Source organism: Biomphalaria glabrata, chromosome 3, assembly GCF_947242115.1.
Source record: "Biomphalaria glabrata chromosome 3, xgBioGlab47.1, whole genome shotgun sequence".
Lineage (NCBI taxonomy): Eukaryota > Metazoa > Mollusca > Gastropoda > Planorbidae > Biomphalaria > Biomphalaria glabrata.
Window position 1 is genome coordinate 41,286,764 of NC_074713.1, and position 12,621 is coordinate 41,299,384.

Below are 12,621 nucleotides of genomic sequence, written 5' to 3' on the forward strand. Positions count from 1 at the left end.
CTATAAAAATTTTATCCGATCCGACAAAGCTTATACCTTAAAGGCCTAGTAGTGCAAGTCTTCATCATATCATTTTGGTGTCTTCTGTATTATGTTATAAATGTTTACAACAGAATAAAAGTATCATTACATATTAAGCAAGCAAAAGAAACATCATAGGTATCGTGATTGTGCTATAACAATGAATGGCGAAACCGAATTGGAGAGCTGTTTTATAACAGAGATCTAGAAGATAGATAGATGTCCAAATTGATCATGAGAAAGTGCAAAATGACCACAAATGTTTAGTATTTATTTGGTACATAGTTCTTAAAGAATGTTATTACCATTAAATTTATACAGAAATCTCTAATTAGGCTTTATTTTAAATTGCTATGAATATTGAAATCTGACAGGAAAAAATATTTTAAGAATTTCTATGACACAGAGCAGGTTGGCTTCACTTTGTGTTCCTTCTATTGAGCGAGAAATAGCTAAAAGTTTAGAAACAGATGCACTGGTAACTGACTTTGCTACTTAGTAGGCCAGAAAAATGTTCGATCTAGTTACTGTTAAATGATGGAAGTAGAATTAGATTATAGTTTGTATCAATATTTAAAAGTTTTACACCTAGAAGTGCTTTAGGAATGTAAATGTGTAGAATGTAGAACACATAAAACACTTCCTTATTCAGTTGAAACATCTTTAAGTCGTTTAATTCTGTTAAGAAATTGTAGAAACATTGACTTTTAAGACACTATGACTTGTCTGAGTCGTAACTGAATCAAACGTAAAGATATTATTACTAATAAAAAAAGGCTACTCTCCTTGCATTGAAATGTCTTTTGGTAAATGTACCAATACATTCCAATGACTCAATTGTTCTGTCTCACTTTACATTCATCTTATTGGGAAGGGGGCCCACCAACATATTCTTGCACCCGGGTCCACGGGTACATTGCTACGCCACTGACCAGTTGCATCCTCTCCATTCCACACCGGATAATGAAGAAACCACTCACTCAAAGAAGTTCAAACACATGTGTTTTATTTGCATTGAATATTGTGTTTTATTAGTAATGATGAGAGTAGATTGCCATTGTGCAGTACCTACAGACACCTGACACTTAGAGCAACATTCAAATGACAAGAGTTTTGTATTTAGTCTAAATATTGACCTAAGTCTTAGCATTAACCAGGGGCGGAGCTAAGGTTGGCAATAAGTTAGATCGCTATGATTGAACTAAGCATAGTTTTTTGAATTCTTCGAATGAATTATTTAATGATTCGACAATAAAATCCTCACAGCTTTTACCGGAAGCACTTAATCTACATAAGTCTATTTTTAAAGATGTATTATATTCTTATCAATGCTATAAGATAGCAAGTCTAAGGATATATAGTCAGTGACCGTTCAATGTACATGGTTTATCTTTACCATTGTTAAAATGACGTAACAGTGTTGACGAAATGTGACGTCTGCGCAATCACGTGACGAGAGTAAGAATTGTATTTAGCTGACAATGTGTCAAGAGCATATCTAAGAGAGAATACAATAAGAAGTTTAGCGAGTTTCATGGCATGAGTGCTCTGCCACTTTTTTAAAAATACAATAATTATAAAACAAAATTAACTTTTTTTTTGTTAATTTAAAGCATAATACATTATCATTCAATGAAAAACAAATCTATTTAGTATGAATCTAGACAATGTACTTATACCTTGAATATTATTTTAAATGCCATCTTGTGATGCATGCACTGAGTTCGTGGATTCTCTCTGTATCACTCATATACATACACACACACATTCAGATTTTAATAAGACGAATGAAAAATTCTATGCACGGGTTCCAGACACGTGACGTTTATTGAAACTTTATAAAATTTAGAGCTGACAACTTCGTGTTGCCATAGCTTTTCTCTTGATTATCCACATTTATCACAGGAACATCTTAATTGTATCAACTTGAAAGTCCTTATTTTCTTAGCTTCTGTCTTTATAGCTCCTGTCTTCAAAGCCCCTGTTATCTTAGCTTCTATCTTTATAGCTCCTGTCTTCATAGCCCTTGTTATCTTAGCTTCTGTCTTTATAACTCCTGTCTGCATAGCCCTTGTTATCTTAGCTTCTATCTTTATAGCTCCTGTCTGCATAGCCCCTGTCATCTTAGCTTCTATCTTTATAGCTCCTGTCTTCATAGCCCCTGTTATCTTAGCTTCTGTCTTTATAACTCCTGTCTTCATAGCCCCTATAATCTTAGCTTCTGTCTTTATAGCTCCTGTCTTCATAACCCTTGTTATCTTAGCTTCTGTCTTTATAACTCCTGTCTGCATAGCCCCTGTTATCTTAGCTTCTGTCTTTATAGCTCCTGTTTGCATAGCACCTGTTATCTTAGCTTCTGTCTTTATAGCTCCTGTCTGCATAGCCCTTGTTATCTTAGCTTCTGTCTTTATAACTCCTGTCTGCATAGCCCCTGTTATCTTAGCTTCTGTCTTTATAACTCCTGTCTGCATAGCCCCTGTTATCTTAGTTTCTGTCTTTATAGCTCCTGTCTGCATAGCCCTTGTTATCTTAGCTTCTGTCTTTATAACTCCTGTCTGCATAGCCCCTGTTATCTTAGCTTCTGTCTTTATAACTCCTGTCTTCATAGCCCCTGTTATCTTAGTTTCTGTCTTTATAACTCCTGTCTGCATAGCCCAATTAATACACAATTAACATGTGAAAATATCAATTACGAACTTTAAAAAAAGTATTTTTTTTTATTGATTTGAAATCTCAAGTTTGAGCTATAAAAAATTGTTGCCGGTTGACCTAAATAAAAATATGTTTACTTCGTAGTGTCAAGTTTTCTGTTGTGCACATTCAGGTGTGACCAATGTGCTCAAAGAACTGAATAATTGAACGACAGAGTTCTTCCTGGTTTAGGTGGACTATTAGAGCAACTCAGTAGCTACAGTCTAGCCAATAGTTGGTTAGGAAAAAGTAAAAAAAATAACAACAAAAGAATTTTTTTTAAAAGATAAGTTAAGATCAAAGCAGTGGCTAGCTTGGGATTTGCCATCATTTGGGGGTCCGGGCGATCGACCTTTTTAGGGGCCCCTTGATTTTGACATTCGTCATCATTACACGAGATAATGGCGTATTATTTAATATTTAATGCAAAAATAAAAATAAAAATCGAACACTCATTTGGGGCCCCACCTCAAGTGGGGGATTTTGAAAATCTCCCCTCATTCCCCCAACCCTAGCTACGCCGCTGGATCAAAGGTAGAGTCTGAACAATTTCTAACTACCACAATGAAAATTTTTTTTTCAATGATAATGTCCAATTGTGATCTCTAGACACAAAGGCGGACTTTGGTGTGGCTAAAAGACGTCGCACCTGGAGGAGCTCAACGACATGCATCATCATGCGTATGGCATCATAAGCCCACCGAACAAATATGCGGGGTAGCTGACATGCTATCTGATGTAACCCTATCTGATGTAACGCTATCTGATGTAACGCAATCTGATGTAACGCTATCTGATATAACCCTATCTGATGTAACGCAATCTGATGTAACGCAATCTGATGTAACGCTATCTGATGTAACCCTATCTGATGTAACGCTATCTGATGTAACGCAATCTGATGTAATGCAATCTGATGTAACGCTATCTGATATAACCCTATCTGATGTAACGCTATTTGATGTAATCCTATCTGATGTAACGCTATTTGATGTAATCCTATCTGATGTAACCCTATCTGATGTAATCCTATCTGATGTAACGCTATCTGATGTAGCCCTATCTGATGTAACGCAATCTGATGTAACGCTATCTGATGTAACCCTATCTGATGTAACGCTATCTGATGTAACGCAATCTGATGTAACGCAATCTGATGTAACGCTATCTGATATAACCCTATCTGATGTAACGCTATTTGATGTAATCCTATCTGATGTAACGCTATTTGATGTAATCCTATCTGATGTAACCCTATCTGATGTAATCCTATCTGATGTAACGCTATCTGATGTAACCCTATCTGATGTGACGCTATTTGATGTAATCCTATCTGATGTAACGCTATCTGATGTAACCCTATCTGATGTAACGCTATTTGATGTAATCCTATCTGATGTAACGCTATCTGATGTAATCCTATCTGATGTAACGCTATCTGATGTAACCCTATCTGATGTAACGTACCCATACGATATAGAGTGTAATACAGTGAAGTAAATTTATTCTAAAATATGTTTCCTTCTTAATCAGTACTGTCGAAGCCTTTCTGGCGTATAAACTAATGATCATGGAAGTTCTTAGCATGATAGTTTGAGTAGAAGTTGGGTTTAGGCCCGCATATGACACTTGCCCAGTGCCATCTCTGCACATGTGCCACTACTGTAAAATTGGCAGATGATAAGCCGTATCAACAAATGTTAGACAGATCTAAGTTCTTTTCCCATCAAAAAGATGCACGATAACCAATGTCGTTACTACACAATAAACTAAATAGTAGCCTGGGTCCCAACATTATCTAATATATAAAGTAGAGTGTAAGGAGTATGTCTTGTATGTATGTCTTGTATGTATGTATCATATGTATCTATGTCTTTCATGGAAATCAAAACCGTTTGACCAATCTTAATGAAGTTTGGCATGAACGTTTCTTAGAGAACAGCGGTGATCTTAGGAGATGTAAAGTTGCCCTACAACAAGCCAGTTTACTAGATCTAGGTCGATGAGACTTCTTGACAGAGATTTTAACTATTAAAATACCATATATATTATATTATATAACAAAATCAAAACAGAACACAAAAAAAAAACCCCGAGCAAAGCTGGGTAAAAAAAAATAGCTAGTTATGTATGTTCCCGTATTTCTTCATTCTTCTCTGGTCTATACTTTTTTTTTTTGTGTACAAAGATTTGAGGGCGTATTTGAGAAATCATGCGCCCCCACTTAGCATACACAATCTATCTCTATTCAAACTAGAAAACTGGAGTTCAAACTGGAGCCTACTCGTTTAGCTAAGCGGTTTCTGCATTTAGCCACACATCCCACAGTCACAGCATAACAGAACACGCTATTATATAATATCCAGGCCTCACGAAGTGGTATCCATACATAACATAATAGCTGAACATCAAATGACATAGATCATCCATAAATGACACTTTTCTTCAATATGTACACCAAATGTCATACTGAATGTTTTCTAATAATAATCAGTATATAACAATTATGATACTTTACAATATAAATAAATACAACACTTAATAACTTAAAGAAGCCAATGTCATGTCATCATGTGACATTTGGCTAACATCAAAACAACTAAACAACTTAAATGTCATGTCATATAATAATATAACCCACAGCAAAAGATAGTCATCAGCAGATTGTCGCGAATAAGAATTATTGAAAGCTCTCTGTGGACACACCCCCTTGTAGCCTCGATTTGAAGTTTATCGTGACCTTGACCACGTGCTGGCGGAGTTAGGCGGGGAAGGTGCTACTCTGGCGCGGTCTCCTGGGCGATGCGGTCCAGCAGGCTGGCCAGGCTTCTTGTCTTTCTGCTTACAGCACCATCGGCTGCTGGCCTCGTCCTGGTTACAGCAGCAGCACCACAATACACAAATCAGGAAGATGAGGCCGAAAAATCCTCCGAATCCAGCGGCCATCCCTTTCAACATTCCGGAATTGTCGTCATTCTGAAAGAGGGCAAACATCTAAGAAGTGTTAGTACAAATAAACAAGCAAATATAAAAACAACGACTTTTACAATACCTCTAGTGCACTCGTACCTTCATGGAACCTTCTGGGAAAAGTGTGGAACATGAGCACGGATCTATTTTTCATGAAATTTTATTTTACAGTTGATGTATATCGTAGGGAAAAGGATTAATAGCTCATTGGCCACACTGGTGGGAAAACTCTAGTTTGACCACTATAATGTTTCAAAGCATTTAAAAAAATTATTGACATATTTAAAATCTAACATCCCGTTAGTTATCGAAAGAAAAGGAATCACTCTATAAGTTGTATAAAGTAGGGGATTCATTAAAAAAGATGGTGTTCCATGATTTCTCATTTTATTCATTTCTGGTAATGCTTCATGATTGCTAGGAGTCTTTCCAGTGCACGTATTCCGTATGGGGGACGAACGCATGCCAAAAGCAGACCTTTTTAGTGAGCTAAGAGGTGGTCGACGTAACAGAGGCGCCCCACGGAAACGCTTCAAATACCTTCAATGAAGTCCAGTAGGGCGTTGACGGTTAGAAAGGCTTTTATCCAACCACCAGGCCTGGACGTGGGGCTCTTCACCCCCTGTCCTGTCTGAGGGCACCCAACGGTAGGCGGCCATATTGGTTGACTGGGCAAAACCGGGCCGTGCGTGTACACAGCGCACCGTCCTCGTTCCTGGACACCACTCGCTATAAGTGGTCGAGTACAGTGCTGACTGCGGGAGCTTGTCTCAAATTCCTATACTGTAACCGCCACTATTCCGTGCAGGGACCTCCACTCCAGCTAACGGGACACTGATGATGGCCCCCATGTGGAACGGGGTGGCGGAGTTTTTGGACTGGGTTCCGGGCGTTCTTTCCATCCCAACCCCGAGTGAGAGAAAAAAAACAAAAGCTCACCCAGGGAAGCCCGGCCGGGCCTAGTTCGCTACTCATACTTAGCCTATCTAGTCTCCACCCACTAGGCGTTTCCACCGGAGGGCCACGCTGAGGCGACGGGTAGCTGGAATTCCTCCGGGCTTCAAATACCAGCTTTGGCGCCTCCTTGCCTTAGCTGACATAGAAGGGAGCACCTAGATGCATGCTGCTTCAGAACGAGACAGCTGGAGGTCACTCACAAAGGCCGCGGGGGATACACATTTGAGACCAAAAGAAAATCCGCTACCGAAGACAGACGCAGACGGCGAAAAGAAAATCTTAATCGACCACCGGCAGACAATGGTTATGCTTGCCCTGGATGGGGCAAATATGTAGGTCACAGCTGGGGCTGCGTATCCACGGGAAATACTGCACTTCTCATTCGGACTCGAAGACAAGACTTAATAGTATGGTTATTCTAGTATTTACATTTGTTTCATTTAAAACCATCTTTGAGCTTGCACTTACATAAGACGATGCGCAAACTGCTCCTGTGCATTTAATTATTCGACTCTTTATTGAACAAAAGAAACATGGTTGACGTTAGTGGAATTAATTGAACGCAGACAAAGTCATAATTGCATTTTAAGATGATGAAATAATTCTGAAAAACTATAAAGGTCAGACCAAAGTTGTCACCGTATGGCCAAAAAGATAGATGCAACATCTGCAAAAAAATATGCACCCTGAAACAGAAAGCCATTCAATGTGACACCTGTGATGAATGGTACCATGCATCATGTCTCCATATGAATACACCTGTGTATTATGCCTTAGGCAACAAAGACGCATCATGGCACTGTGTACCGTGTGGGTTACCTCAGTTTACATCAGGACTGTTTGATTCCTTTGATGCGGACACTTCTAACCCATACAACATCCTAAACACCATCCCGAACCAAACTCACCAACCACTAGCCAGATCCACTCCTGTTAAACCTAAATCTACTAAAATTAATACAACAGCCTCACTAAACAAACCTACTAAAGAAGTAATACCAAAATACCTTAAAACCTTAGTTATAAATTTTCAAAGCATTAGGAACAAAACAGCAGACTTAGAAATTTTATTAGAATGTGAGAAACCAGACATAATTGCAGGAACAGAAACTTGGCTGCATCCTGAAATTTATAATGCAGAAATTTTCAATAGTAATTATGAAATTTTTAGAAAAGATAGGGCTGATAATCATGGAGGAGTTCTTTTAGCAATAAAAAACACTCTTATAGCAGAAGAAATTACCTTACCTAACTCAAAAAATGTAGAATCAACATTTTGTAAAATTAATACCACCTCAACATCCCTAATAATAGGCAGCATTTACAGACCACCAAATTCTAGTTTAGAATACATGCAGGAACTATGTAATCAGATTACTACACTTAAAGAGACAAATAAAAATGCAGTTTTTTGGATTATGGGTGATTTCAACCTACCTGATTTAAATTGGAAAACACTAACCATAGATAAACACCAAAACCTTAAGGACATAAATGAGCTTTTCATAGAAACTTTACACAACCTAAGTTTAGATCAAATCATTAAAAAGCCAACTAGATTAAACAACACATTAGATCTCTTCTTAACCAACAGACCTGGATTAGTAGTTGATTATGAAATTATCCCTGGTCTATCAGACCATGAGATCATAAAAATACACAGTCAGATAAAAGCAGTAGCCAATACAAAACCCAAAAGAAAAATCTTACTCTGGAATAAATGTAACCTAACACAACTACACCAAGCTGCACTAAACTTTCAAAAAACATTCTTATTAGAAAAAGACATTAACCAACCAGTCGATGACCTCTGGAATTTCATTAAAAACCATCTTAAAAGCATAATAGAAAATCATATACCAACTAAATACACATCAAACAAAATAAATAAATGCTGGTTTAATAATAGACTAAAGAAGCTTTGTAAACAGAAGGAAAACCTCTATAGAAAATTTAAAGAAACTAATGCAGAAAGAGTTTACAAAAAGTATATAAAAATTAAACACTTAACCCAAAAAGTAAGCAGACAGCTGCAGAGTGAATACATAAACAATGTAATATCTAAAGATAGCAACAAAAACCTATGGTCATACATTAAGTCTAAGAAAATGGAAACAACAGGCGTAGCGCCATTAAAAGATGAACATAACATAATACATAATGATAATGAAACTAAAGCAAACATTCTAAACAAATACTTTGCATCAGCATTCTCAGCCCCAGGAGACAAAGACATATTACTGAATTTGAACCAAGTAGACAACATAGAAGATATAGTAGTACAAGAAAATGGAATTCAAAAACTATTAGCCAACACCAAACCAAATAAAGCTTCTGGACCTGATGGTATTCCATCTAGATTACTCAAAGAACTAAGTAATGAGCTAGCCCCAGTGTTCAAAATACTCTTTCAGGCTTCACTTAACCAGGGCAGAGTACCAAAGGACTGGAAAGAAGCTAATGTCACCCCCCTATTTAAAAAAGGAGAAAAATCTGACCCAGGGAACTACAGACCAGTATCACTTACCAGCATCACATGTAAAATCCTAGAACACATAATATGTAGCAACATCATAAACCACTTAGACAAACATAATGTCCTCACACCATACCAACATGGCTTTAGAAAATATAGATCATGTGCAACACAACTAATAGGACTAATTGATGATTTTTCAAAAGGTTTAGATAATAGTGAACAAATAGATGCTATCTTACTAGATTTTTCTAAGGCTTTTGACAAAGTTCACCACCATAGTTTGCTTAAAAATTAAAATATTTCGGCATTAAATATACCCATATTCTACTTTGTACACTGGCAGTGTACGTTTTTCAAAAGCTTATATAAAAAAAACTATTAATGTTTTTTCTATTTTTTCTTTTGTTATCGTTTAAGAACATGTTTGTCTACGTTTTGCCACGTGCTGTTTGACTTTTACAATTGCGTTTTATTATTTTATTGCGCTTGAAAGTGACAACATTGTCAAAAATTGAAAAAAATGAAACCAATTTGGAAAATGTAAGTAATAACACATTTATATAAAAATTTTCAAATTAAACTAATTGATTTAAAAGCATAAAGTATTCTAGTATTATAATTAATTAATAGATTTAACATTTATAGCATGGTCTTTTCAAATTTTAATTTTTTGTAACGTACACTCCCAGTGTACATGGCAGGATATGCCACTGTAGGAATCAATTACTGATATATGAATCAGAATAGATCAAGACTTCATTTAGAACATAGATTTGCTTGTTTCAACCAATATTATAATATATTATTGCTATACAACATACGTACCCTTATAATTGCAAGTTATAGAACTAATTATGATGATTATAAGGTTATTATTTGAAAAAATTATAAACAATAATATAATAATTCATTTTATAAATTTTGTTTTGTTTTGTTTTATTTTACTTCATGCAGTTTTCCTAGGCTATAGTATTTTAACTGACTACTTAGAAAAATATTTGTCCCATTAGCAAATTATAATCCTATTGATGTATGGTTATGTGAAAAAAAATATAATAATAATTTTAGATATTTATAATATTTTTTAGGGTCTCAAGTAAATATTAACAGTTCACAATGTCATCATTAAGAATCAAGATGAGAACCTGGTATCTAATACTAAATAAATGAATTAGACAAAAGCATGATTGAGTTTCAATGACATTAGAATCTTATAATTTGTTATTAGGTCCTTGTGTTATATGATAACATAATATGTTTACCTCTAAGACACCGTTATTTATTATGTATACTTATTTTTACAATTTAGTCACAATTTAGTATAGCTAATTAGCAGAGTTAATATCACAAGGGAATTGAGTCTATAGACTTTATCAAATCTAACAAACTTGAAAATGCCAAAATTATGACTGCGACCCAATGAAAAGAATTAGAAAAAAATGGAATTTATGATTATTACATAACTGATAAGCATATGAATATACGAATATACTAGCATATAAAGTATGTTTGGTTCAACCGCACTTCAAATATTAAAATCTTGGCTTATGGACATGATCTTTGAATATCACACTATTGCTTTATTATTTGTTGTTGTAAAAAATATATCTGGATAGTACTCATTAGTACGAGATAATGTTGTACATTTGATGCCTATTTTTTTTACTATATTGTTATAATTTTTTAGTAAAAAAAGCATTAAAATAAACTTTTTTTGCATTAAAATGCTTAATTTGTGTGTTTTTCAATGTTAAAACTAATCTGTTTTCATTTAAAGATTGTAAGAAAAAAATATTAATTTTTTTTATATAATGTTCCTTACGGGGCCACTTCCTGCTATGTACACTGCCAGTGTACATCTCACAGAATCGTTACTACATTGAATTTTTCAAAAATTCTTTTTGCTGTGTCTTAGTTTGACCAATAGAAATTGATATTTAATAGAAAATTTATATTTAATGTAGTAATAAAGTTTTGGCGGTTAATGGGTTAATGGTCCACTGCATCAGTGGATTAAAGACTTTCTGATAGGGAGAGAACAAACTGTAATAATAAATGGCTCTAAATCAACACCGATAACAGTAAACTCAGGTGTACCTCAAGGTACAGTCTTGGGTCCACTACTATTTTTAATTTACATAAATGATTTACCAAATTGCATTAGTTCAGGAACAAAAGTCAGATTATTTGCAGACGATTGCATAATATATAGAACAATAAAAACAACACAAGACACAGATATTTTACAAAGAGAATTAGATGAATTACAGAAATGGGAATCAAATTGGAGAATGTCTTTCCACCCAGAAAAATGTCAGTTGTTAAGAGTAACAAAAAAACTAAAACAAATTAATTCCACTTATCTTATTCATGGCAAACCAGTATCACAGACTAAAAACGCAAAATACCTAGGTGTTATAATAAATGAAAAACTATCATGGAATCCACATATTGATGAAACTACAAAAAAATCAAACAAAGCATTAGGATTTATTAAAAGAAATTTCTATAAATCAAATAAGAACATAAAACTAAAATGTTACTTAACCTTGGTTAGGCCAATAATAGAATATGCATCCTCCGTTTGGGACCCCTCAACTCAAGAAAACATTAAGAAACTGGAACAGACACAAAATAGAGCAGTGAGATTCATAACAAACGAATATTCACATTTGACTAGAGTAACACCTTTAGTAAAATCACTAAATTTAGAAAGCCTTCAGGACAGAAGGCTCAAAAGTAAAGTAGCAATCATACATAAAACACTGAACCATAATCTTCAAATACAAAAACAAAATTTAATAAAATACTCTGAAAGACACAAAGATAAAGGCACATTCCTCGTCCCATATGCTAGGACAAATTTGTACAAATACTCCTTCTTCCCTAGTGCTATTAGAGCATGGAATGGGTTGCCTGAGCTAGCCAGGAAAACCAGTGACTTGGCAGAATTTAAGTCATTGGTTAATATGCATGACTAAATGCATGGCGCGTAGGACGTAATCATCTTCTTTTTTGAAGTAACGTCTGTATTATATAAGATAAGATAATTTGATAGTGACTTTCACCCAAAGCTATACCGAAACTGAAAATTCTAGGGAAGTCGTTCGGAACCCATGAATAGAGTGCAAATTAATTGTAGGAATAGATAGAATTATAAATAGAAATTTTCTACACTACACAATTTTTGTTCACATAGATAATGCATGTTACTGTGAAGTCTAGTGGCTCTTGAGAACAAACATCGATTGTAATCTACATTTTGATGAATTATAGATTTCAAACAAAACTTGAAAAATAAAATTGAACCTAATTGTCAACGATCTTCATAAAAATGATAAATTAATTTGCATCGTTTGCGTTCTTTTTATGCAGACAATTTGAAAATATTCAGATAGTTTACAAGCTAATTATTAAACAAGTCTGTGTTAATATACAATAGATAGTTTACAAGATAATTGGTAGGCATATAAATTGAAAATATGCAGTAGATTACGTAGTCT

The 12,621-nt window shown here is 34.9% G+C and overlaps 1 protein-coding gene across 2 annotated transcripts in view; it reads right to left on the reverse strand.

The window, feature by feature from the left end:
- Positions 1–5,433: 5,433 nt before the first annotated feature.
- LOC129925383 (uncharacterized) overlaps positions 5,434–12,621 on the reverse strand; it is a 32,330-nt gene continuing 25,142 nt past the window's right edge. For both annotated transcript variants that reach the window (XM_056025113.1, XM_056025114.1), the window contains exon 4: positions 5,434–5,688. In XM_056025113.1, the coding sequence (XP_055881088.1) occupies positions 5,443–5,688 (246 nt within the window). In that variant the 3' untranslated portion in view covers positions 5,434–5,442. The remainder of the gene's footprint in view (positions 5,689–12,621) is intronic.